The 25108-nt window shown below is 38.3% G+C and overlaps 1 protein-coding gene across 12 annotated transcripts in view; it reads right to left on the bottom strand.

The window, feature by feature from the left end:
• The window catches only part of NEO1 (neogenin 1), a 598116-nt gene that overhangs the window by 112113 nt on the left and 460895 nt on the right, over positions 1 to 25108 (bottom strand). For 7 of the 12 annotated variants that reach the window (XM_029574457.1, XM_029574456.1, XM_029574451.1 and 4 more), the window contains exons 8-10: positions 19347 to 19563; positions 15419 to 15573; positions 7159 to 7307 (exon numbers count right to left, since the gene is read on the bottom strand). In XM_029574457.1, the coding sequence (XP_029430317.1) occupies positions 7159 to 7307; positions 15419 to 15573; positions 19347 to 19563 (521 nt within the window). The remainder of the gene's footprint in view (positions 1 to 7158; positions 7308 to 15418; positions 15574 to 19346; positions 19564 to 25108) is intronic. The other 5 variants (XM_029574458.1, XM_029574449.1, XM_029574454.1 and 2 more) reach the window with 1 other exon arrangement.

Raw genomic sequence — 25108 nt, forward strand, 5'->3', positions numbered from 1 at the left:
GAAAAAGAGAGTGCTGCACTGTCAAAAAAGTAGAGTATAAGACACTAGATAATATGGATCCACAAAAGGAAGATCCTGTCAAACAAACTTCACTGAGTTCTTTAGGACACAGAGTGTGGTATAAATGCAGTCCACTGTGCTGAAGGCAAAGTGTCATTGCAGTGCCCCTGGACTTGGTACTGTGATGGATTCTTTTTAATATATTAGTGACATTGCTGAAGAACTTGAGAGAAAAAAAATGCTCATTTGTAAATGACTGTAAAACTTGTAGCAGAGCACATGCTGAAAGGCGTGAAAAATTGATAGGAGACTTGGGATAAAATGCAAAAAGAAAAATCAAAGATTTCGAAAGTGAGCTTCAATGTGGAAAAGTATAACATTGGCATTTGGCATGCAAAAATCCATGAACCATATATCAAATTAGAAGGAAATGAACTGGAAACTGTCAAACAAGAAAGAGATGTAGGAGTAATCACCTTAGATGAGCTCAAGATAAGCAGTCTACGTAATAAAGAAAATGCAAAAGCTAACAGCATGCTCAGTTGCATAAGTAGACCAATTGTCAGCAGGAAAATATTGCCTCTCTATAGGGCAATAGTGAGACTCCACACTAAAAACTGGGCCCCCATAACTTTGTAAGGACACAGAGGAGAGAAGCGGTTCAGAAAAGGCCTATAGCACAAACCCTACAAAGAAAGGTTGAAGATGTTCAAAATGGGGAGACATAATGGAAATATTGAAATATTTGCCAGGCTTCCATACAGTATGGGAAGATACCATTTTTCATGGACAAGGAAATATAAGGATCAAGATTCTGCTATGAAGTTGCAGGAAAGAAAGCTCAAAAGAAACATGAGAAAATGTGTCTTTTCTGAGAGGATGGCAGATGCCTGAACTAGCTTATCAGAAGAGGTAGCAACAATCAATATGCTTGTTGCACAACAGTAAGGGCAGGTGTGTGCATGGGGGGTAAGGTTAACAGGTAGAAGACATGAAGGAGACTTAAATGTTTGCTCAGTCGCTGTAGAGACCAATGAGATGAAATACAAGCAAATGGGCAGAGCATCATCAGGCTTCTAAAAAAAGATTAAGGTAATCAGCATGAAACGGCCATTGCTACAATAGCAGCAGTATAGTGGCCTTCCAAGACGGCTAGGGTAATCTGCAAATAGTGGCCATAGCTATAACCCTAACTTTAATGAGCATGCTTGGAACAGATATAGAGAAAAATGGTGGGAACAGGGTTGAAAGGGTGGGTAAAAGACATGGGGGCAAGCTGGTGTTGGTTCAAATATGGGAATTTATACGCTTATCTACCCAAGTGATAGAAAACGTCAGAGGAAGACACTTTATATTTATTTATTTATTTATTTAATTCTTTTATATACCGACCTTCATGACTATTGTCATATCAAATATGAGTGGATGGACCAAATTCATCTTGATCTGCTATCATTTACTATATTATATTAGATCCTGTGGAGTTTGAAATGAAATCTCCATCTATAGTCCCTCTGAAAGGGTCTTTAAGGAAAGAAGAATCTTCTTTCCAGTGCCAGACCTTTTAAGACCTTATCCAAATGTAAGGTTTTACATGAGTCAAATAAATGTTTACCTTCAAAAGGTAACCCCGTTAGAAGAAAAAGTCAACCAAGCACTGCTCAAGACAGAGACCTCACTCAGAACAGCTTCTACATACACACAGAGCAATAGGTCAAGTCTGTTAAGAGCATGGCCACCAGTGTTATCAGAGTCACAGGGGACCTTGATCCATGCCCGCCTTTCCTTACCATCTTGTCCCTCTCTTTTCAGCTACTGAACCATTTCAGAATAGTTATGGATATATATACTGAAAACACTGCAGCCTGTGAAATGACACTATTAAGTTTATCAATACTTTTAATTTGTTACCACATTCACTGATGCTGCTCCTTCTATAAGAATAGGCATATATCTTAATAACCATGATACAGTTCTAATCACTCTAGAGGCTGAATTCCACAGGTCCATCTTTGCCTTTGATAGCTTGATCAATTTGGAAAGAGTTTAGAATGGGTCATTTAAGATAGGGATGAGCAAACCTTTTGAGCCACAGGCTCCCTTCCATTCATGCAATTGGTTGGAGTCCCTCAAGATGGGTTACTGAACATATATACCTATAGTAACCTGAATGTAATCCGATATGATATATACTTTGAAGTGCTGAAAAGCGGAATATCAAAATATAAATATATATATAATATATATATACACACACGTAAAGTATATTTACCACACAGCCACACTGCCAACCAGTAGCTCAAAGCCACCATTTTGTTTCTCTTCAAGTTGCTGAAAGGATTAAGCTCACACATACACAGACAGGCAGACACCTCATACCCAGATAGACATAGAAACAGAGACCTCAGACCCAAACAGACACACACTCCACATCTAAACTGACAAAGCAAAACAGATAACAAGAAAGATACAGCACAGAGACCTCACTCTCAGAAAGTTAGCCCATACCCAGACAGACACAGAGAGGCAAAGACACCCCAAAGAGAGACAGCAGCCCAACATTCAGACAGGTACAGAGACATAGACATACCACAAATTCGACAGAAAGATACAGACACATCACCCCCAGACAAAAGACAGACAACATACCCAAACACAGACAGATACAGAGAGACTCACAGGCAGACAAACCACATCACACATGGAGCCATAGACTAGACAAACACAGAGAGACACACTCCATACTACACCCAAACACATAGGCCACACACCACAATGATAAAGGCAGGAAATATTTTTCAAAAAACTTAGGTGTTAGCCAAAAGTTTTTAGGAGTTGAGAAAAACTCCATTCCACCCTGCACAACTTTTTGATTTTTACTTTATAACTGTTTTCATTAATTTTTCCTTTCTATTTTTGCATTTTTCTTAGTTTGCTCATTTTTATTTTCTCATATTTAGATTTGCTTAGTTAACGTTTTTACACTTCTTGCCTTTATTCTCCCTTCAACAGCTCCTCTCTCTCTCTCTCTCCACTTCCTCACTCTCTTTGGTCTCTTTGCCGATTCCCCTCCCCCTTCTTCATCACTTTTCCCTGGCAGGCAACAGCTGACCTTTCTCCCCTTGTAGGGAACGGGCAGCAGCAGGAATACTCTTTGCAGGTTGAGACCTGAGAGTAAAGGCTCTTCCTCAATTGTGGAACACTGCAATGGTAAAGGTTCTTCCTCAATTGTGGAACACTGCAATGGTAAAAGGTTCTTACTCAACTGTGGAACACTGCAATGGCAGTTCCCATGTCCAGTCCTACCACAGAGCAAGTAGCTTCCCCACCTGGGCCTACCACAGTAGAAGCAGCTTCTCTCCCTGGCACACGAAAAGATGCATAGCTAAGCTATAGCATGCTTACAATGATGTCACTATGCTCTGGTAGATCCCTCCCTCCTGAGCTTGCAATGCCTTTATGGCACTGAAACTTGATAGAGTAGCCATTTTTTTTTTTAATTTCCTGACTAGGCAGCTGGTGAACTCCCCATCAAGATTATTCAAGTCCTCCCTGGAGGACCTGCCCCTAGTTTTCTCACCCCTTTATTTATTTGTTAAAACTTGTATGCCACACATTGCACATATGTTCATGCCGATTTATATGTGAACATACACAATTAAAAACATACATAATTAAAAATAAAAGACATGAAGACAAAAGACAATATAGATAATTCAGGCCTTGGAAAGAGCCAAAGTTTACTGCACATGACTATTTAGTCTTTGAAAGCCAGGGAGAAGAGAGATGTTTTTAGAATCTTTTTTTTTATTGGTTCTCGGCCTTTTGGCTAAGGTCAAGTGTAGTAACTTTTTGAGGGCTTTCAGAGAAAGAGCACCTTGCAACTGTTCAGGTATAGAATTCCATAGTATAGGTCCAGCCATTGATATATCACGGTTTCTTGTAAATTCAAGTCTAGCCAGTTTAACAACGGGAATTTCCAATAAGTTTTTAGTTGTGGAGCACAACTACCTGGGAGGTCTGTAAAAATGTAGGGTAGTTTTCAACCAAAGTAAAGAGACATTATTAAGTCAATTGTATATGATAGATAAAACATATTCAGAATGGTATGACATAGGAAGCCAACGCAAAGCAAATAATACTGGCATAATATGTTGATGAAATATTCCAGTTATCATCCTGGTAGCAGAGTTCTATACTATTTGAAGGGGACAGATTACATTAGCAGGAAGGTTGAAATACAAAGTGCTAGCCCTAGTCTTAGCTGTATTAAGGGGTGGTTTAGCCCTTTCCTTTTTCTATATCCTTTCTTACTGTATGGTAAACAGGGAGACATCTTGGATATGGAAGACCAATAGAGTTTTCCTTCCTGTCTTTTTCAGGCTCCTTTACCTCCAAAAACAAGTCTATCACCAACCACTGGGTGAATAGCCCTATAACCAAGGCCTTCTGATCTCCTCCTCTTTAGATTCACCAGGCATGTTGCCCTAGAATGCTGGACATTCCTCACTGGACAGAGTCCAGAGTTGCATGGACTCAGGAGAAGAGGGAGTAAGAAGCCTTTATAGCTGAAATCTTATCTAATTTTTGATCCTGAAGTCCCATAGATCAGTCTAGATGAATGGGTTTTTCTCCCCAACTGGCAGATGGAGACAGAGAAGAAAAGCTTTACCATACCAGTGGTACTTAATATAGTGTGCCATCTGCAGTCACTCAGTATGAACTGTACCCAAGCTAAGATATGAATCTATACAACGAACAAGAATTCCCACTACAACCTGAGTGGGGGAGGGATAATTTGAAACATCCTCTTGAAGAGGAATTTGAATGCCAAGCCAAAGCAAAAACCTGAGTTTTATATATAAATTATATATATGAAACAGAGTGGTCGTCAAAAAGCAGAGGATGGGTCTCTGGACTGATCTGTTGGATTCCAGGGAGAAAATGAGCAGGTAAGAACCAATTTTTCTTTCCCTATCGTCCCCCAGATCAATCCAAAAATATGGGATGTACCCAAGCTTGGGATGTACTCGAGCTTTCCTAAACTGGGAAGGCACCTGAAAGATCCATTTGAAAACATCCTCCCCAAACCCAGAGGAGTTTGGATCCTTAACATCTAGCTGGTAATGCCTAGTAAAGGTGTGTAACAAAGACCGCATTACAGGTCTCCTGCGGAGAAACCAGTTGACACTCAACCCAGGACACCACCTGTGCTCTAGTGGAATGAGCTTGAATCCCCTCTGGAACCAGCATTCCTTTGCACATGTAAGCAGAAGCAATTGCCTCCTTAATCCACATGGAAATGGATGCCTTTGACTCTCTCTCCTTTGTTTCACCTGCTGAAAAGCACAAACAAATGATCTGTTCTGCGAAAACTGATAGTGACTTTCAAATACTGTATTTAATGTTCTACGCTCACCCAAAACATGAAGCTCTCAAGCATGCAGAGAAGACGAAGAGGACTCCCTCCTGAATGCAGGCAACTCAATCGACTGACTCAAATTAAAAGAGGAAACCACTTCAGGCACAAAAGATGATACCATTCACAGGAATACTATGTAGTACAGACCTCACCTGCGCTACAAGAACCACTGGCCCACCCTTATGCAGAACAGATGTCTTCAGTATAAGGATCCTACTTCTGCATGCTACTAGACCAATATGAAGCTTTGGAAGTGGGAGGGATGGGGAGGAACTCTGTTAAAAATGAGTCAAGACAGGAACTCTTCCTAAAGCATAGGTCTGTCAAGCCAACAGGTGGTGCAGCACAAATATGGGCCCAATATAATAGATATTGATGGGCACAAATATAATAGATATTGATGGGCACAAATATAATAGATATGGATGGGCATTTGTTTATATTCATTTTGGTAGTTTTTATGTATAAATAATTTACCTATAAAAAGTTTGATTTTATGAGGCTAATTACAACCTACATGCATACAAAACAGCATTTACATGTGTAAACTACTGAAACAAATGAATAACTATAACAAAGGATGAAGCAAAATGAAACTGCACATTTTGCATTTGCATGTCCCTAGTAACAGAATTTCTCTGAGGTTATGCACTACAGGAAGAGTGAGTGCTAATATCCGTCATCTGTACTTCTAAAAGAATGCAAAGCATATGATGGGTAGCATTTTCCTTTAGGAAAGATAGGCAATGAGAACCACAGTGCACTAAGATGGGTATTGAAAAAGAAGGAGCTGTATAAACAGTTACAGTATATTCTGAATTACTTGGTAAAAGCTTAGTAATTCTATCCAGGGAAGGCAATTTCAACAGCCACCAAAGTAGCAGCTTGCTCCTTATCTTCCCATCCGCTGCCTGGAATATCTAAACTGTTGAAATACTTATTCATCAAAAACTTGATATTCTTTCTGGAGATGGAAGCATGGAGGTGGAAGTTATTTATCAGATTGTTATCAAGATTTATGATTGCTATCTTTGAACCTGGGGGAGGACAGCAGGCTTGATATATATATATTTGCCATTTTCCACCTTCAATTTCAAGGAAGCTAGTAAACCCACACCAGAGGAAAATCCAAGATTAAAGGCTAGAATTTAGGACTGTGATTCTATTTAAAAAGGAATATAGCCTGCACAAGCCATAGTTCTAAAAGATAGCATTCTAAATAACATGTGCGTCCATCATTAATTTTTTCTAGAAGCACATCAACCTAATGGTTCTAAAAGCTGGCTAGTTTGCCATGCTCCCCATGGGTGTATAGCATTTGAGTAAACCAGCTTTAGAAGCAGAAAGTAACTTCTTCATAAGAATCTATCCTGTCTACAGAGGAGCCATTTTACCAGGTGAAATACCTTCTAACCTGCTAATGGGACAACTGGAGATCTATTCTTGTAGCACAGAGTCTCTAATAGGCAAGGTAGCTGATGAGTACCATCATGGAAAGAACAATTAGTTCTTTGATAAGTATCATACTCCAGTCAAGGTGAAAATAACTTTTCATTAAAAAATATTTTCTCTTGAAAAAAAAATATAAGGACACACAAAAACAATTTTCATAAAGATCTCTAGTATTACATTGCTATAAATCCATAAGAAGCATTTCAACTGAATCAACTGAGTTTGCTATTCTGGCAGGTTGCTTTCAAAGAAGGCATTTATTATAGAGTTGGATAGATTCGTACCTGCTCATTGTCCATCCCCTTCTCCATGTAGTACAGTTTATAGTTTTGGATCTCTCCATTCCCAGACAGTGGAGTTTCCCAGCTGACAGTGATTGAGTTGGGTTGATTAGCAAAGGCTCGGAGATTGGGAGCTGGACCTGGAACTTGAACTGTAATACAAATCCCCCCAAACCAGCATAAGTTTATTTATTTTTCAATTCTGACAGCAAAATTTGTAAGTGATAGAATGGTATGTTCTACAGATTTATGTCGCATACAATAACAATTATACTACTTATGCTAATTCTGTACACTGTATATTTTTTTTTTTTTAACAGTCTAGCTTCAAACTGATTTTTTTTAGTCAACATCAAATCTCTGTGAAATCATGGTTATTTCTATTTTCATATACATCAAGCTTCTAAAATTTCAAAAATAAAACATTAAAAAAAAGGAAGTAGTGCAAATATAACACATTGTGTAAGAGCAAATTAATGTATTTCAGCAATTTGATCAATATAATGTACAAATTGTACTTTGACAAATTTATAATCATAGTATTTCATAAGGAAGAATCAATGTACTCTGCCAAAACAACACTTCAACATTCAACCGAAAGCTGTGCTGAAATACTTTGCTTATGTCAGGAATATTGTGTTAAAAATACAGCACAACATATAGTTATATTGTAGCAAGTAAAAGATAACTTTCAGGCAAAATTATTTTACAAAGTTGTTTGGGAATGAAAATGGTACTGGCTGGTTTCTAACTCCTATCTTGAAACAATCTCAGTAAAGTGTGGCCGCGGTTACCCTGCTTCTAACCCGCTTTCTACTCACTTTTCGGCCGCGTTAGTCCAACCCGCGATACACTATCCCCTTTAACCCATTCTTACCACCTCTTTAAATCACCGGGTAACCCCTTCCGCCCGCGGCATGTATATTAGATGTAAACGATCGAATTAGCTATTCCCTCCCATACAGTAACGCGCGCCCCGACTATCGCTTTTTTACCCTGCCGTTTTGCCGCGCGTTTAACCTGCTAATTTACCGCCTACCCCTAACCCTGCGCTAGAGGCAAACCATGCAAAACTAAAATCCCTTACACTTGTTAAAGCAATTTTTTGAGCCAGAGTACATTTGGGTTTATTATGATAAGGGTAAGAAGACTAATGCAATCAAGACTTTTTGTTTTGTTAAATTCTTATTTACTTTTGGAATATTTCTACAATTGTGCTTTAATGATGAAAGTATACAGTATGTTGTATAGACCAGTGAAACAAACTCCTACTTTAATGCATTTTGATTTGTAGTTTTTAGATAGCAGATTGTGAAAAATGTACAAGGGCGTGAAGCCTTTTGCAAGGCACTGTACCTCAGACATCACCAATTCTAGTTTCTCCTCTTCCCCAAGAACAGTATTTTAATCAGTTTCACCTCTGAAACTGGAAACTTCTTTTAAACACAGTATAATCAGCATAATAAAGGCCATCCAGGTTTTACTATATTATTAATTTTGTTCATTCTAAGATGGTGTTCGTTAATAAATGTTGCAAAATTAAAATCTGTAAATTTTTTCTGTTACCCAGGTGATATGAGTCGTTAATCAGATGCTAAGGTATTATGACACCAATTTATCCCATGTTGTGCTAAATATTTCATATAGGTTAATCCTCATTCTTCAATATATCTTTAGAATGTTTTAAACTCATGGTGTATATGGAAATACAAGCACAGAACTACTGAGATGCTTTACAAACTCACCAATGTAATCTGCCTTTACTAAGTGCATTAGTTAACTGTAATTTCTATTTCTTTGTACTACACATGACCCTGTTTATTAAAAGCACCTATGGAATTTATCTGGAATAAGGCAATGCACTGTATACAACATTAAATATACTTGTACAAAAGGTTTGGTGTTATCTGGAATCCTGCGTGGATTCTAACCTCTCTTTCCATCTAATAAAGAGAGCCCATTATATAGTAGCTATGGGAGATAACCCCCTGAAATAAAGCAAGCTTAGAAAGTATCAACTTCTGATCTAAATAGTGCTACTAATATTTTAATTATCCCTGTTCAGTGAAGAGGAAAGTACTGAATTGAGCTCCTTCTAACACTTGTTTGCTTTATTGGGTCATGAATCATTTCTTTCCATTAGCTTGTAAGAGCTTAACTTGTACCATGCCCAATCTGATAAAACCAGTTCTACATTAAGAGCATGTGTTTCAGAAAGTATTTTAAAATTACGTATTTATATTACAATCCGACACAAATTTCTGTCTTCTGGTATTTAATGGAAAAGAACAAGTAAAATCTGCTGGAGCTCTAAAGATGGAGACTGTGGGACACTACAAAACAAGCCAATACAATTTAAAGGATTGCACTACTGTAAACCCTGAATTCAGATACTTATCCGTCAGCCACATATTTACGTTGTATATATTTAGCAGTAAACTTTTTCCCTTACTATTTTTTTCCTTAATTTAACAAAATATATATGCAAGATTATTAATATACATTAAAACTGCTAGGCAGAACGGTATCTGATAAAATGTGAAAACTAAGCAATTGGCGCAATTCTGGAACGTCACATCCATGAAACCATATGAATATGAATGTAGAACATCAATGAAATACTGAATGTTAAAACACAGAGAAGATCTGGCAGGTTCAAAGAGCTTCAAATAAGGTTCCACATTTCCTGAAGCAGGGGATGCCTAGGGTTGCAAGGTCAGTTACTTAGCATGGATAACTAATCCAAGAGCAGGAGGATTTAAGTCAATAAGGCTCCAAGGAAGCTGAGGCCTGACTTTGAAATTTAGGGATTGCTAGTTAGTGAAGTAAATATAAGAAAACCTCATTATATTTGCAAACTACAAACAACAGCAGAATGCATTTATTTATCAAACTAATTTTTGGATCTCTGAAACACCTGTGATGAATTTAAATTGATTAGGAATCTCTCCTCAAAACAGATATTTATGAATTATGTTTGTATTTGAAATATATTCATGTACATAGTACCAAAATTATAGTAAGTGTCAAACTACCAATAAAATAACCTATAAGCAACATAGAAAACCTATTACATGTTTACTCCATTTTGATTTTTATCTTCAAATGCTACTTCTAAAATGTATTTTTGCCTGATGTCTATAGTCGTATGTGATGTAAAATGTTAGATAGTGATATTACTAACAGAACTGGACAGGAAGACTCAGTAAAGGAGGATATACAACAAAAACCTTTTCAAAATGGCAAAATCAGGAAAGGAAACCATGAAAAAAGTCTACAGCAAGTAAAGTGGCGTACCTATTACATGTGTTTTTTGAAGATGGCATTCACTGGTCACATGTCATTCTTATGATGCTGGCATGAACATGATTTCCAGAGTTTTCTAGTGAATTCTTGGAGATATCCCTATAAGTACACAGTAGTCTCTGTGCTCCCATGGTCACATAGCTTGTTCCAGTTCTGAAATTAAGCTAATGAGCTCAACTCCAGAAGGAGAGGGGGGGGGAGGGCTTGTGTGAAGCCCTTGCTCAAAAAAACCGTCACTGGACCCACTTTAAGTTCAATAACTTTAGATGTATTCAACCTGCCATGAAAGAAAAGTGACTGCATGTGTGGTCCATGCCCAGCTGGTGGATTTCCTAGGTGGCAAGAACTTCCTGAACCTGTTCCAATCTGGACTCAAGCCCAACCACAATACAGAAACTACTGTGTTAGCAATCCTCGATGACCTGTGGTGAGAACTCAAGACTGTGACTTCCTGCTGATCCTACATGATTTAACAGCAGCTTTCAACACACAACCACAGAATCTGCTTGATTACCTAACTGACTCAAGAATAAGCAACTGCAGCTACAGCTGTTTGAATTCTTTTTGCTGGAGCAGTATAGTTTATAAAATTGGGAAAAAACTCATCTGACCCCTAATGTGTCATTTACCCTTTTTGATGTCTACATCTACCTCCTTCTGTGTAGACTCAATGTCACCTCGTATATGTATGCAGATGATGACCAGTTAGCAGTTCTACTATGCTCAAATTGACAGGAAGTAACTGCAAAAGCAAACGATTGTCTAGCAAACATATCAGAATTGTCAGCCCAGAAAAGGCAGAAGCTGAACCCCAAGATCAAAATTCTCTTGATCATGAAAACCCTCTATCCAGACACACTGTCTTCCACTTTTGCTAAACAATGTGCCCCTGCATACAAGTTCCAAAGTGAAAAGTCTTGATGTCATATTTGACTCTTAATGTTAGACAACCAAATCTCATCTGTAACCAAAACAGCCTTCTAGCAGCTGTGGTACATTCATCAGTGATGGCCATCTCTCTCCCACCAATTTAGTTACTGTAGTCTAAGCATACATCTTCTATTGTCTAGGCTACTGCAAGTCTCTCTACATCAGCCTACAACAGAAAAGCAACTTGAGGCTCCAGGTTCTACATAACTCAGTTTCCCAACTTGTTGCTAACTGTAGCCTCAAATCATATCACACCTATACTGGTCAATATATACCTACTCCCATCTATTGTAGATTCAGATTTAAATTACTCCCTCAACACCTTCAAGGTGCTGTATGACCAAGAACCACAGTATTTCACATCACATCTGTCCAGATATTCTCCCATCAGAGTCCTGCGGTCCCTCACTTGAGAATCTCTCATTTATCACTTTTCTCTTGTGGATCCCTCTGCCTAAGGAAGTAAATGCTCATTAGGCCCCAGAAAAAAAACATCTTCTCCACTGCCACGCCCCATCACTAGGAATCTGTTCCCTCTTAACCTGCAGCTGGCACCTGACCATGAGCTTCAGGAAACACTTGAAGACCTGGCTCTCCTGTAACTCTTTTTAAGTAAGTCTATACTTCTATCTATCCTAGCCTGTGTGTTCTGTATTATTTAATGTCACTTGATTTCCACTGAAACACTGATATAGGGCATTGCAATAATCAAGATGTCTCATTATCAATGAATGAATAACTTTAGCCCAATCATTATCAAGAAGAGGATGCAATTGGCAAACTTGGCATAGAGAAAGTATTTCTAACTACCTTTGACATCTGGTATTGCATATTTGTGTGTCCAAAATGACACCTAAACTACAGGCTGTTTCTTTAAGAGTTAAATTCACCTCTGTTACAACTGGCTGAACCATCAAAGATCTTTCTCTCTCATTGACCCACAATGTCTCCAATTTAGTAGGGTTCAATTTAAATCTATAAGAATGTAGCCAGTCAGCCCCTGCTGATCCTTTCCAATATGAACCACTAACTGAACGTAATTTGCATACAAATAACAAAGATGTAAATTAAGAAAGCCAATGGACCCACATACAAATTTAAAAGGATTGGCAAGAGTATAGTTCCTTGTGGTACCCCCACAGCCTAGTGCCTTTTCCTTGGAGCAGTGTCCCAATAAGTATGATCTGAGAGGAATGATTTAAACCATTTCAGAGCTGTACCAGCAAATCCTATGTCCCTTGACCATTTACTCAAAAACCCATAGTCTCTGGAATAGAAAGCAGCCGACAGATCTAATAAATCAGCAGGGAAACACAACCCCTTTTCAGCCTCTATCCATATTCCATTGATTAGGGCCAGCAATGCAGACTCAGTGCTATGGCCCTAATGAAATTCAAATTGTAGAGGATGAAAAGCATTCACTTCTCCCAAATAGCAACTGATGATAAACTAACTATGCTCTTAATGATTTTGAAGAAAAAAAAAAAAAAGGTAAACTGGATGATACTAATCAATAATACCGGAGTCCACAGTCTGTTTTTTAAGTACTAGATGTATCACTTTTTCTTTCAAGAATTTGGATAATACACCTTGATCTACACTGGCATTTACCATAGTAATTAGATATGGCACCAAATCCAATTCATCCCTTTTAGTCAAACTGAAAGTTAAGGATTCAAATAGCAAGAAGGCAACAACTTCTAACATCTTAATCATTCCAACTTCTAACTTCTTAATTATTCCATCAAACACAAAATGAAATTCTTTGAATTGCCTCCATACGGTATCCTACTCTCATCCCTCACTCTCTAAACCAGGACATTGAGCAACTCCCTTCCCCTGTTCTTCACTCCCACATATTACATATTTTAAGGCTCTCATTCTAACTGGAGGGCAAAAGCTATTTTCTAAGTGCCTGTCCAAAAAGCTTATATGATATCTCCTCCATGCCCCCCTTTACATAACCATCACTTCCCTTTGATAGCTTCCTGACAACTGACTATGCAGAACATATCACTGCATCTCTGCTATATATCTACCCTGTTTTATTCTGAAAGGGTGCAATGGCTGCTAGTTGACGCAGGATACAGTTCAAACCCCTCTACTTTATCTACAAGTGCATGAATAAACAAGTCCCTGAGTATCTCTCTCAACTTCTTTTCTCCTACACTACTACTAGAGAACTCCGATCCATGTGCACACACTCCCAAATGGCTCTTCTCGCCTCCCCTCCTCTGGCTTCAGCTAGACTATCATATATGAGGTTTCAAGCCTTCAATTGTTATGCTCCAAATATCTGCAACACGGTACTGCTTCCCCTACCCTTCAAGCCATGTTACTTCACTTTCAGGAAAAAAGCTAAGGCATGGCTTTTTGGCCATATCTTCCCTTAAGATTAGGCACTCACTTTCCAACCTAACTGAACTGTAAAGGAAGGACTAAAAGTTATGCCCCTTGGCCTTGGATAGCATTGGCCTCTCAATGCTACCACTGTAAGTTTGATTCAGCTGTGATTGTAAATGACCTTCAACTAATGCACCCTATTAGTTAAAACTTAGTTTGTAATCCTTCTTGAGGCCACTCGCTGAAAAATACAGAATATCAAATATCTATAAATAAAGGGCTATAAGACCCATGATGACTTGTGGGCCATTTATTACTCTTCTCCAATATGCCCTCAATACCTCATGAGTCTAAAATGTTCTGTGGATTATTATATTATTTACTCTCTGTATTTAATAGACATATTGCCATCTGTTGTGGGTTTGTATTATAATTCCAGTTTGTATTATTTATTCTTTATAATCCACTCTGTGTTTGGGAAGCGCAGAATATAAATCTAATGAATGAATTGCAGTCTTCAGATAACACATTCCTAAGGAAACCAAAACTATTTAAAAAGGCACTAAAACCATACCATTTCCAGCTTTCCTATGGTGACCTTATTTGAAATTTTTGGCCTTCTCATGAGTGTGTGACTTCATGATGTAATGTTCTAAGCAAGGCAAAGTATTTTATTGACGCAATGATGTAATTGTTTTTACTATTTGATTTCTCTGAAGACAAGCAGCTCACCACAGTCACATACAAGGGACTCCCCCCCTTTTATAGGTTATTTCCTATAAAATAGGGTGGAAACAATACCATCTGCTATAATGACAACAAACTTATTGGTTAAAAAAAAAAAGACAACCTTAAATAATAAAAATGGACCCCATGGGACTGGAATTGAGCACCAACCTTTAAAAAGCTTTGCAAAAGACTGAACTGAGAAGAAAAAAAGGAGTCAATCAGAAGGCCTGTCAGAAACAAAAGAGAAACAACCTGAACCTTTGACGGGAGTGACGAAAAAATAAGAAAACTTAGGACACAGAAAATCCTAATGAAGTTAGGATGAAAGAAAAACACTAAGCACAGCAAACACAAGAAAAAAAATATAGGGAGAGAGAGAAAAAAAATGCAGAGAAAATAAGACTATCCACAGTGAAAATGTGGTTTTACCAATGTATCTTGTATGTATTTACAGTTGTAATATGCATTGAGTGAGGTTGCTCAGAAAAGCAGAATATACTTTTTTAATTAAAGGTGTCTGACATCTACAAAAAAAAAAAAAAGTAACAGGTATACTACGTGATCATGGAAATCCAGCAACGGTTGAGCAGGCCCAGTGACTCCCAAGAATTTCCTACAAAGTTCTGGAAATCACCTCTATGTTGGCATTTGACAGGATTAAATCATTCATTTATGTAACTACGGTGAACTGCTTGTATATAGAGAAACAAGTTTGCTAATTTTTTTTATTTATTTTTCGCTGTGGAGCGATGTAATTAAGCTCATGCCAAACAGCTGATGCTCATATTCCTAAGTAAAATCTCTTATTAAGTGAAAGCAGACATTGCAAGAACAGGATTACACATGGTATGTAGCATGAATAACTACATTTTATGCATCTGAAGCAAATGGCTGTGGTAAGTATTAATCTTTACCATGTGCTACTAAAGTGAATTGACCCTCTGTTAAGTCTTACCTTCAGGCTGAGTCTCCACCTTGAGAGGCACAGAACTTTCTCCAGGCCCATGCTTATTGCGTGCTATAACTCGGAAGAGGTAGATGGTTTCAGGCATGAGGTTTTGGATCGTCACCTGCATCTCTCCAGGGTAACTTGTGTTTTCGACACGCTCCCTTTAAGGAAATAAAGGTTTTGGAGAAAAGGGAGAGGGTGAGGACAGAAAACCAGCTTTAATATGATTTAAAAAGGAAGTATAGGAAAAGTTGGCTTTTAAAAACAATTTAGATATTTTTAAACTTGACTTATACAATGTCATTCAATAAAGCATGCATATGGATAACAGCAATTAAATGCTATGGGATTATACACTAACATGTGAATACTATATTTAGTGTAAATGACATGACAAATTACCAGCATGTTTAAAGAGCAATTATATAGCTAATCTGTTGCTAACTCATAGAACATGAGCACCTTATGCTACATTCTTTTGAAAACAATCTGAAGTATTGTTGGTGAAAAATGCTCGACTAATAGCACTGAAAACTAAAATTCTCCTTTTACCCTCAGAACAGATACCATATTCACAGGGGCAGTGTAAACATCTCTACACTATATTAATTTGCCTCACAGCTTGTTCTTGCAGAATATCTAAGGCAAGAGGACATTTTGTGGTACCTAGTAGAGCTATAGAAATAAGAAGCAGATGGACAGATTTCCATAAGTATTGGCCCCACTTTATTTGCAAAGACTGTTAGTCACGGTGAAAAATGGTGTTATTTGTGACTTTTGTGATGCAGATAGCTGTCTATGAGCCAGATGTATCGAACATTTTTCCTACATAGACAGGAAATATGAAATCCTTTAGTACATCTGACACTACAAGAGCTGTGTCAGATAGACCACAATTCACAGGCAATAACTGGAGTATGTGGTCAACAATTTTAAAATAAAAATAAATACTACTTCTATGCATTCAGTTTAAGGCTCAATTAACAACATATCCCCATGCACTATGAAACAGCATTTCCATTATTCTACTACTGGCTATGAAGAACTTCATGGTTCTTTTGAAAACTGAAAAGTCAAACATTTAAAACTACATGCAAATGCAAAATTCAGAGTGTTTTATACTGTGCAGTTGGCATATCTTTTTATTTGAGTATCACTTAATGTTTGGCTATCAGAATTTCTTTCATTTGTTTACTGTCCAAAGATGCATATAGTGACACTCATATAATAAGACATTACCATATTTAAAAAATGCTTCTTTTATAATAGTACTAGCAAAACAAACAGCTAAGTTCACTAAACCACAATATGGCAATATCACGTGTTAAACCACTTTAAACACCGTTTATCGTGCGATATTATGTTATCGTGGAACTATCATACAATATTTACAGTGTATTCCTCTCTATGGATATAAGCTGCTTTGAATGCATTAAATTGTCTACTGCATGCAAAGTAGCTTATATATGCACAATTCAATGTATATAAAATAATACGGTTAACTTATAAAAAAGTCAGCCCAGTTATGTTAGCATGTTTTAGGGAGCGTAGATAAGCAATCATGGGGACAACAGAATGCTAATACACCATCTGATGCTCTCATATCAATCTAACCCTGCCCCCCTCCCCGAGAGCACAGAAATGCCTCTGGGGGTCTTTTGTGATCCCCCCCTCCCGAGGCAGTGGCAACACCCACAATTAATAAACATGTTTAAAAAGTTGCAAAACGTTGCAAAGATACTCCCTCAAGGCAAAAGAAACCCCCTCCAAAGACCCCCCTTGAGCGTCAATTCACCTTAGCCCATCCTCCCCCCCAATGTCCAAATACATTCACATTTTTGGGGTGTAGTGGGTGCCCTCACACCCAACACGAAAAAAAGCCTTGGTGGTCTGGAGGGGCAGCTTGACCTCTACCCCATCCCTGAAACCCCTTCCTCACCCCTCCAAATTTCAGCATTGGGGTTTAGTGGGGGCTCATATTTCATAATGGCATGGACTGGCTATTTCCATATATCACTTGGTGTCCGGTGAGTTTGGTAGGGGGTACTCTGAGCCCCCAGTGAACCCCAAAGCTGAAATCTGGAGGTACAGAGGAAGGTTTGGGGTAGGGATCCAGCTGGTCCTCCCAGACCACCAGGGCCTTTCTTCAGGTTAGGGAGGGGACCACTAGACCCCAGAATATGAATGGATTTGGTCCGAGGGGGAGGGCCAGTTTGGGTTGATATTGGGTGGGGGGGGGGTGTCTTTGAAGGGGGATATTTTCTTTGGGAGACGGGTTGTGTTGTATACATAAGAGAGGGGTTAGGGAAGGGGGAGGGGCGGCGTCACCCGTTTTTAAACTATTTATTTCTTACATTTTTGGTGGTCGCTGTTACAGGCAGCAGGGTGGTATCACAAGAGACTTCAGGGAGTTATTTGGCAAATTTTGGAGGGGTGGGGGATTTTTGGGCCTCGGGCTCTTTTATGCAATGGCAGCCCGGCTGAGGTCGGCCACCATTGTGTGCTTTGGCCCAGTTTCATGGCACAATTTTTTTTATCGTTGTTTCTCTCCCATAATAAAAAAAAAAATAAATAAAACCAAACAAATGCAACAATATTTTGTCAGGGAGGGGCAAACTATAGCAGGACAAGCACCCTGCTGTGATAAATTGCACCTCCTGCAATAAAATACTGCAGCATAATAAATGACCCTGAAAGTTAACTAATTTGGTAGGTAGTCGTTCGTCCGTCTGTCCCCCCCCCTGAAAAAAATAATTAAGACTTAATTTTTATCTGGATTTTTGTTTCATTTTGGAGGAGATAACAGGATGTTCAATTTCCAAACATTCCTCCTACTTTGTCACATTTACAATTATAAATCTAAATAAATCATACTGCAGTAATATTGAATACCCAGGTGGTATCCAGGCGTGCACATACATAAAGCGTGGAAATAAGATGAACATCCAAAGACTGGACTTTGGAAAGGGGATTTTACAAAATATTAGTTGAAATTATAGTAAAAGATGCATGTATTTTGAGTAAAAATATAAGAAATAAAATTAAGCCAAAACAAAAGGAGAGTTAGGAAGAAGGCAACAGAAAACAACTGGCATTTATATTTATAAGAATCTATCTAGTGCTGCTGCTCTCTAGCACAACTCTCTTGACTGATATGTTAACTCTACCTTTAGAGTAGGGGGCAGATCAGTCACACTATTATGGAAAATAATTTATAGACTAAATATGTATTCGAGACACACTGAAGTCTTCAGATATTTAATAAAATCATTTAAAATAAATTGTTCCCACAAACAGCCAAAAGTATATAATAAATCCTCCTTGGTATCATTTTGATGATTTAAAAAAAATAAAATGTGTAGTAGAAAGGATCCAATGAGCATGTGACGTTCTCGTCCCTGGCAAGATTCACTTTCAAAATTCATTAGGTGGCATCCAGGTGACAACTTTACTTATCGATTGGACACTTCCTATCGCTTGTATTTTAAAATTACAAAACAAAACATGAAATTTTGAATTTTTATGGCAACTCTAGCAAATAATGTTTATACAGCTGGAGCTATGTTAATGTCTATTACTAAGTAGCACTGTGGAGTTTTCATCTCCAGCTTGAGGTGGTTAACTATCATAAATTTTGCAGAGGGGTAAAGTTGGTACAGTTGAAACAGAAAGGATCCCTAGCATTACAGACACTCATTCAATGTTAAAGTCTCCAAACTGAACCTATATCATTTAAAAACTTACAATAATAGATATATGCATGTGACCATCTTCTGTCCTTTACATTCACAAGGAGTCTCTCCCTGTGGGAGGAGCTTAAAGTAAAGGCTGGGATAGAATTACTAATCATCAATGCGTTAGCATAAGGCAATTAAGGTGTAGCAGATTATAGCAAAAACTCCAAAGGCATAGGAGTAAAAATTATAGTGCTTACCTGCCAATACCATCTTTAGTGTAGAATACAGAGTAGGTAAGGTTATCTCCATGGGGGTCTGCCGGTGTCCGCCACGTCAGTTTGATAAAGCGAGTTGAGACAAGAGAGGCCACGACGTCCCTTGGAGCTGAAGGCAGTGGTCCGGTTGTGGCTGGTGCTAGATGGTCAGTAGTGGCACTGGTCAGTGAAGTGGGAGCTAATGTTGGGATGGCAACATCTTGGCATGTGCAAACATTGGGATATATGAAGGGCAAACATCACGACGGTTTAAAGAAAAAAATACCAAGAAAAAACAAAACAAAAAAAAGAAATAAACAAAACCACGATGGGAAATAAAAACGTATGCAAACCCAAAAAAGGACATCAAACTGAAGGCTAACATGCAGGCAAAGGGTAACTACTGAAAACTATTAGGAGATATTTTAAGACACGGTATTTTAGCGCAAGCATAGCAAATTTCCATTGTAATGTGGTGACAGTGAGATAAGGAAGAGGGCAGGATGACAAAAAGGGTAAAATACCAACTCAAAAACGAAACAGGACACAGTGGTATCCCTTATAATATTCTACATTTAACCATCCATTCACTTTTTGGTTTTAGATGCAATGTTATATACACTTTTGCATGCATACCCATAATATTACATATACACATACAGATTTATTTAGCAATATAGTAATTGTCAGTAGATAAGGAAACCTTGGTCCACCCAGTCTGATTCGCTCTCACGTTTGATCACTCTCTACCCTATTGAGCACGAGTACAATATTAGGGCATATCATTTTGTAAAATTAGTTTCAATTTTTGGCATTTAACATGAGAACAGATCTGAAAGTTAGTTTTGGGGCTGATGACAATAAAAGACATGGAATGAATCTCTAGGTTCATGGTTCTAGATAATGGTGTTATGAGATGATAATTGGGCATCACAAGGTTCCTTTTAGCATATTTTGTACATATAACCATAACATGAAATATGTGAAGGAAGGCATAACTTGTATATAGTTAATTTCACTTTTTATTGAAAAAACCACTGCTACGCTTAAACATGCTTCATGTCCTATGGCAATATTCAACTTGATTACGTAAAAACGAAGAAGAATTAAACTTTAAAATTCACCAGTAAAAGCTAGAGTAGTGACGTGCCTTCAATTCATGACATATTCATTATAGGCAAACCTAACTGTATGGCAGGATGAATATACAATGCTTGCTTCCGGACCCCAGGAAAATAAAGGTTTAGACTAATGGTTCCCAACCTGTCCAGGGGGACCTCCAGCCAATCGGGTTTTTAGGATATCCACATTGAATATGCAGGAGATAGATTTGCATACACTGCCTCTACAGCATGCAAATTTTATCTCATGCATATTCATTGTGAACATCCTGAAACCCTGACTGTTTGGTTTAGAGTGACTCCATAATTCTCTTTTTGTGGAAAAAGTAATCAGTAATTACAACAAGCCAGAATTCTGCAGGAAAGCCTGGGCAGTACTGTGCTTACAAAATTATTATACTAAGACAAGTGCAAGATTAATATTTTATTAGAAAATCCCACATCTAGGGTGGCGTGAGGCAGTGAGGGGAAGGGGAGGAGATTTTGAGCAGTCAACTCTGGATTTGGGAGACTGAAGCTCTCTTGGGTGAGCTATTCTGATGATGGAAAGATGGGAAGAAGTAGTATTGTTATTGTTCAGATGTGGTGGAGAGGGCTGGGCTGTGCCCAGCTGGGAGGAATCATAGGCCCACCATTCTAACACATCTGTTTTAAGTAACATAACAATGACAGCAGATAAAGGTCAAATTGTTCATCCAGTTTGCCCAGTAAATGGCTTATAGCTGCTCCGTGCAGGTTACCCTCCTGCGTTCTGTTAAGAGTAGCAGCTACTGAGCTGTGCAGGTTACTCCCCATGCAGAAATATTAACACCTAAAGTTAACAAAGGTTACCTTTTTTCTTCATTACCAACCTCAAGCCTTTAGGAATCCACAATGTTTATTTCTAATGTGGGACTGAAGGTGCTTGCTGTTTGTGTATTTTGAGACAACTGCAGGCTCAATACATATAAACAGCCTGCACCCTTAGTCCACTGTACCTCCCATGGACATATATTCTCTGATCTCAAATGGACCATCTTACCTTCACGGGAGGTCGGAGGGCAGGGATTTGAACTAATTTCTTAATTTTGGATATTTATATTGCAGTCATTACATTACAACCATTGGGAATGAATGAAGAATTAGCATGGCATTCTATTATTTGAACTGAGGTGACATTGGTGTACTCTACTTGGTTAACCAAGGTTTAAATGGCCTCATTAACTCCTCCTTTTTCCTATAGAAATACAATATTGAGAAGGAAAGTTTAAGATGCATGCCTGAAGCTACATGTTGGCTTGAAAATCGAGGACTCCTCTGATGCAGACAATTTGAAATATGGCTAATGTTGTGTGCTTTTGATTCAGTCCTGAAGACAAGTTTTCAAGATAAGTGGATTTTATTGGAAATATAAAAGGTATATTAAAAAAAGAATCGACATTCTTACACAGATTGATATGGAATGACAATTATAACGCTGAACCAGTACTACTACAAGTAAATTGGTTAATTTATCTGATGGTCTTCACAACAATTTAGTGGCTGCTTGAATTTTACAAAAGTGTTTAGGAGTTATTTTTGCTTTTGTTTCCACAGTTCAATATTCCTACCCAATCTTTCTGGACTTTTAGTTTTTGTGTGAAAATTTTCAGTGTAACACAAGGCACAGCTTAGTAGATTACTCTGAACATCTTTTGCACCCACTCTAAGTAGTGGATAATATCCACACATTTCCCATGACCATACTAGACACTTACTCTCTCTTTAATCATGGCCAAGGGCTTAATCCCTTCCTGTACATAAATATATTTCTAGTTTACTTTGTTGGTTTCTGTTAAGCAATTTTATTTTGGAAAAACTGATTAAATGCTTGCTTTTTTTGCTATCAATACATTATACAATTGGCCATTACTGAAATGTTGCTTATAGTTCCTTCAGAAAAGTATTTTATTTGTGCCTGTAGAAAATAAGAATAGAGAAAGATCCAGTTTTATAAAAGAGGTGTTGTCAGTGCCTGACAGAAGCATATTCTATAGTTGACTCATGAAACTGGAACACTATTTGCAAGCCTCAAGACTAAAAACTAAAAATAATCTATAATGACATACAGACAACAACTAAGCAGTTACACACAAAAGATAAGACCTATATATAATGAACTCAAGTTAAAATTGGCAGTCCTGGTACAGTAACAAACTTGGACAAAGTTAAGAGATCACACATTCCTCGCTGGCTCCTACTGAACACTGAGCTGTTAAGCATAAAAAGGTAAAAGCTTCATAACCCTGAAACAAAAGCAGAGCTTATAGGGGCTGTGAACCCTAAAATAACAAAAATATAAAAAGACAAAAAAATTGCCCCCACTGGATTAATAATTATCATTTGGAGTAATACACTGTTAAGGCCCAGAACTCTTCTTAAAATTATTTTGGCATTTTCTTTCCCTCAAAAGACTGGGACTCTGCAAATTGATTTGTACAGAGCTACATGCTCAACAGTGCAGAGCTGCTTTAATGAGTAATTAAAGTAAAATTAATTTTAATGCCAACAAGGGAGCAACTTTATTAGCTCAAATCTTTAAGCATGCTTTAACAAGGTATTTGCGAAACAGTCCAAACGTTACACAAATCACTTTTTTTGTTCTTGTATCAATTCTGTCCCTCTAGTGCAATTATATCTGACTTCCTTTCAGCTGCATATTTATGTAATACTTCAGTAATCCCTAAAAGTATTCAGTATCAAATTTCTAAATGCAACTGCTGACCAGTTTTGAAAATGAGTACTGGTGCATAGCCAACTGACAGATCAACAGAGTAGAAAACTCCAGTTATCTGGGAATTTTAAATGTTTTTTTACTGTTAAAAATTGTATACTGATATGACAAAAACTAATTGTATCATCCTTAAGAACATAAGAAATGCCTTCTATTCCATGACTAATTTCCTAATGAACCTCTCATGAGGCACTTTGTCAAACTCCCTTTGAAAATTCAGATTCACTTCCTCCAGGGAGGAAGATTCAGAACCAATGTTAGGAAGTATTTCTTCACGGAGAGGGTGCTGGATGCCTGGAATGCCCTTCCGGAGGATGTGGTGAAGACCAGAACTGTGAAGGACTTCAAAGGGGCGTGGGATAAACACTGTGGATCCATAAAGTCAAGAGGCCGCCAATGAAGAGTGGGTGACTCACCAGAATGATGGCTACTGCCTGGAGACAATACCCTTATTCAATAAACGTACACATGCTTACTGTGACTCCAACATCGTTCTAGCTTCAACAGCAAGAGGAAATGTGGAATAAAGGATCTGCACTCACAAAGGGGGGAGTAGCTGGCTTGTTACGGCGGTTACTACCCCAAACCAAATAAGCCTGTTACTTCTATTTCTATGCATATACAGCATAGTTCTCTGCTTCAACGGCAGGGGAGAAGAAAAAACTGATACTTCACGCATATCCAGCATAGCTCCCTGCTTCAACAGCAGGGGAGAAGAAAAAAGGGTTCACACTCACAAAGCGGGGAGTAGCTGGCTTGTTACGGCGGTTACTACCCCAAACCAAATGTGCCTGATACTTCACTTTCGACGCATATCCAACATGGCTCTCTGCTTCAACAGCATGGGAGAAGAATAAACTGATACCTCAAGCATATCCAGCATAGCTCCCTGCTTCAACGGCAGGGGAGAAGATAAACAACCAATAAGGGCTGTATAACATAGTCTGAGTAAAACAAATAAGCATGGGTGTAGCTTGCTTATTGCGGCGGTTACTACCCCTACTACCCCTAACTTATCAGCTAGATATTCACTTGGATGCAGCTCCATCACTGCTTTCTACATTAATGGAGGGGGTGGAAAGGAAATAGAACCAAAAGCTAAGAGAAACAGATAAGTATGAGAGAAAAAAGTGTGTGAAGCTTGCTGGGCAGACTGGATGGGCCATTTGGTCTTCTTCTGCCGTCATTTCTATGTTTCTATATGTTTCTATACTATGGGTACACCATCCATCAAACTAACAGGTAAGATAAGAATGGCATCAGCCAATCAGTGTTCACTTCTGGTCTAGGCCCTGCCCATAACTCCGCCCACTATCTCCCACTGAAGTGAATGGGCATAGCCCCCCATTCCCCTCACATCCCTGCCCAAAACTACACCCCTGTCCACCAAAACCATACCCATAACTCTACCTACTCCCCTCCCATAGACATGAATTGGCACAGTCCTCCATTAAATCCTACTCCAGTCTGCACAAACCACATCCCTGCCTGCTCCATACCATGCCCATAACTCCGCTCATGCCCCACAGAAGTAAATGGGCATAGGCCCACCCTAAGTCACATATCCTCTTTTTCCAAGCCATGCCCCAACCATACTATAAGGGCTGTTGTAGGTACAACAGATGTTCATCATGTGACAGAGTGGGCAGCCAATTTTGTGATGCAATACACAAACGTTTGAACAGAGTGAGAACCTACACACACTGAAATAGTAGAGAAAGATTGTGGAAGCATAGTTTTTGTTAACTGTACTGATAACTGTGTTTCATTTCTATGACATATTAGATGTAAAAATGTTCTATGATGAGCGAAACTTATGTAATTTTTATTGGAAGCTGTACAGTCATGATCACAATAGTACATTATAGTGCTGTCTCTGTTTGACAGCCAGA

Source organism: Rhinatrema bivittatum, chromosome 13 (assembly GCF_901001135.1).
Source record: "Rhinatrema bivittatum chromosome 13, aRhiBiv1.1, whole genome shotgun sequence".
NCBI lineage: Eukaryota > Metazoa > Chordata > Amphibia > Gymnophiona > Rhinatrematidae > Rhinatrema > Rhinatrema bivittatum.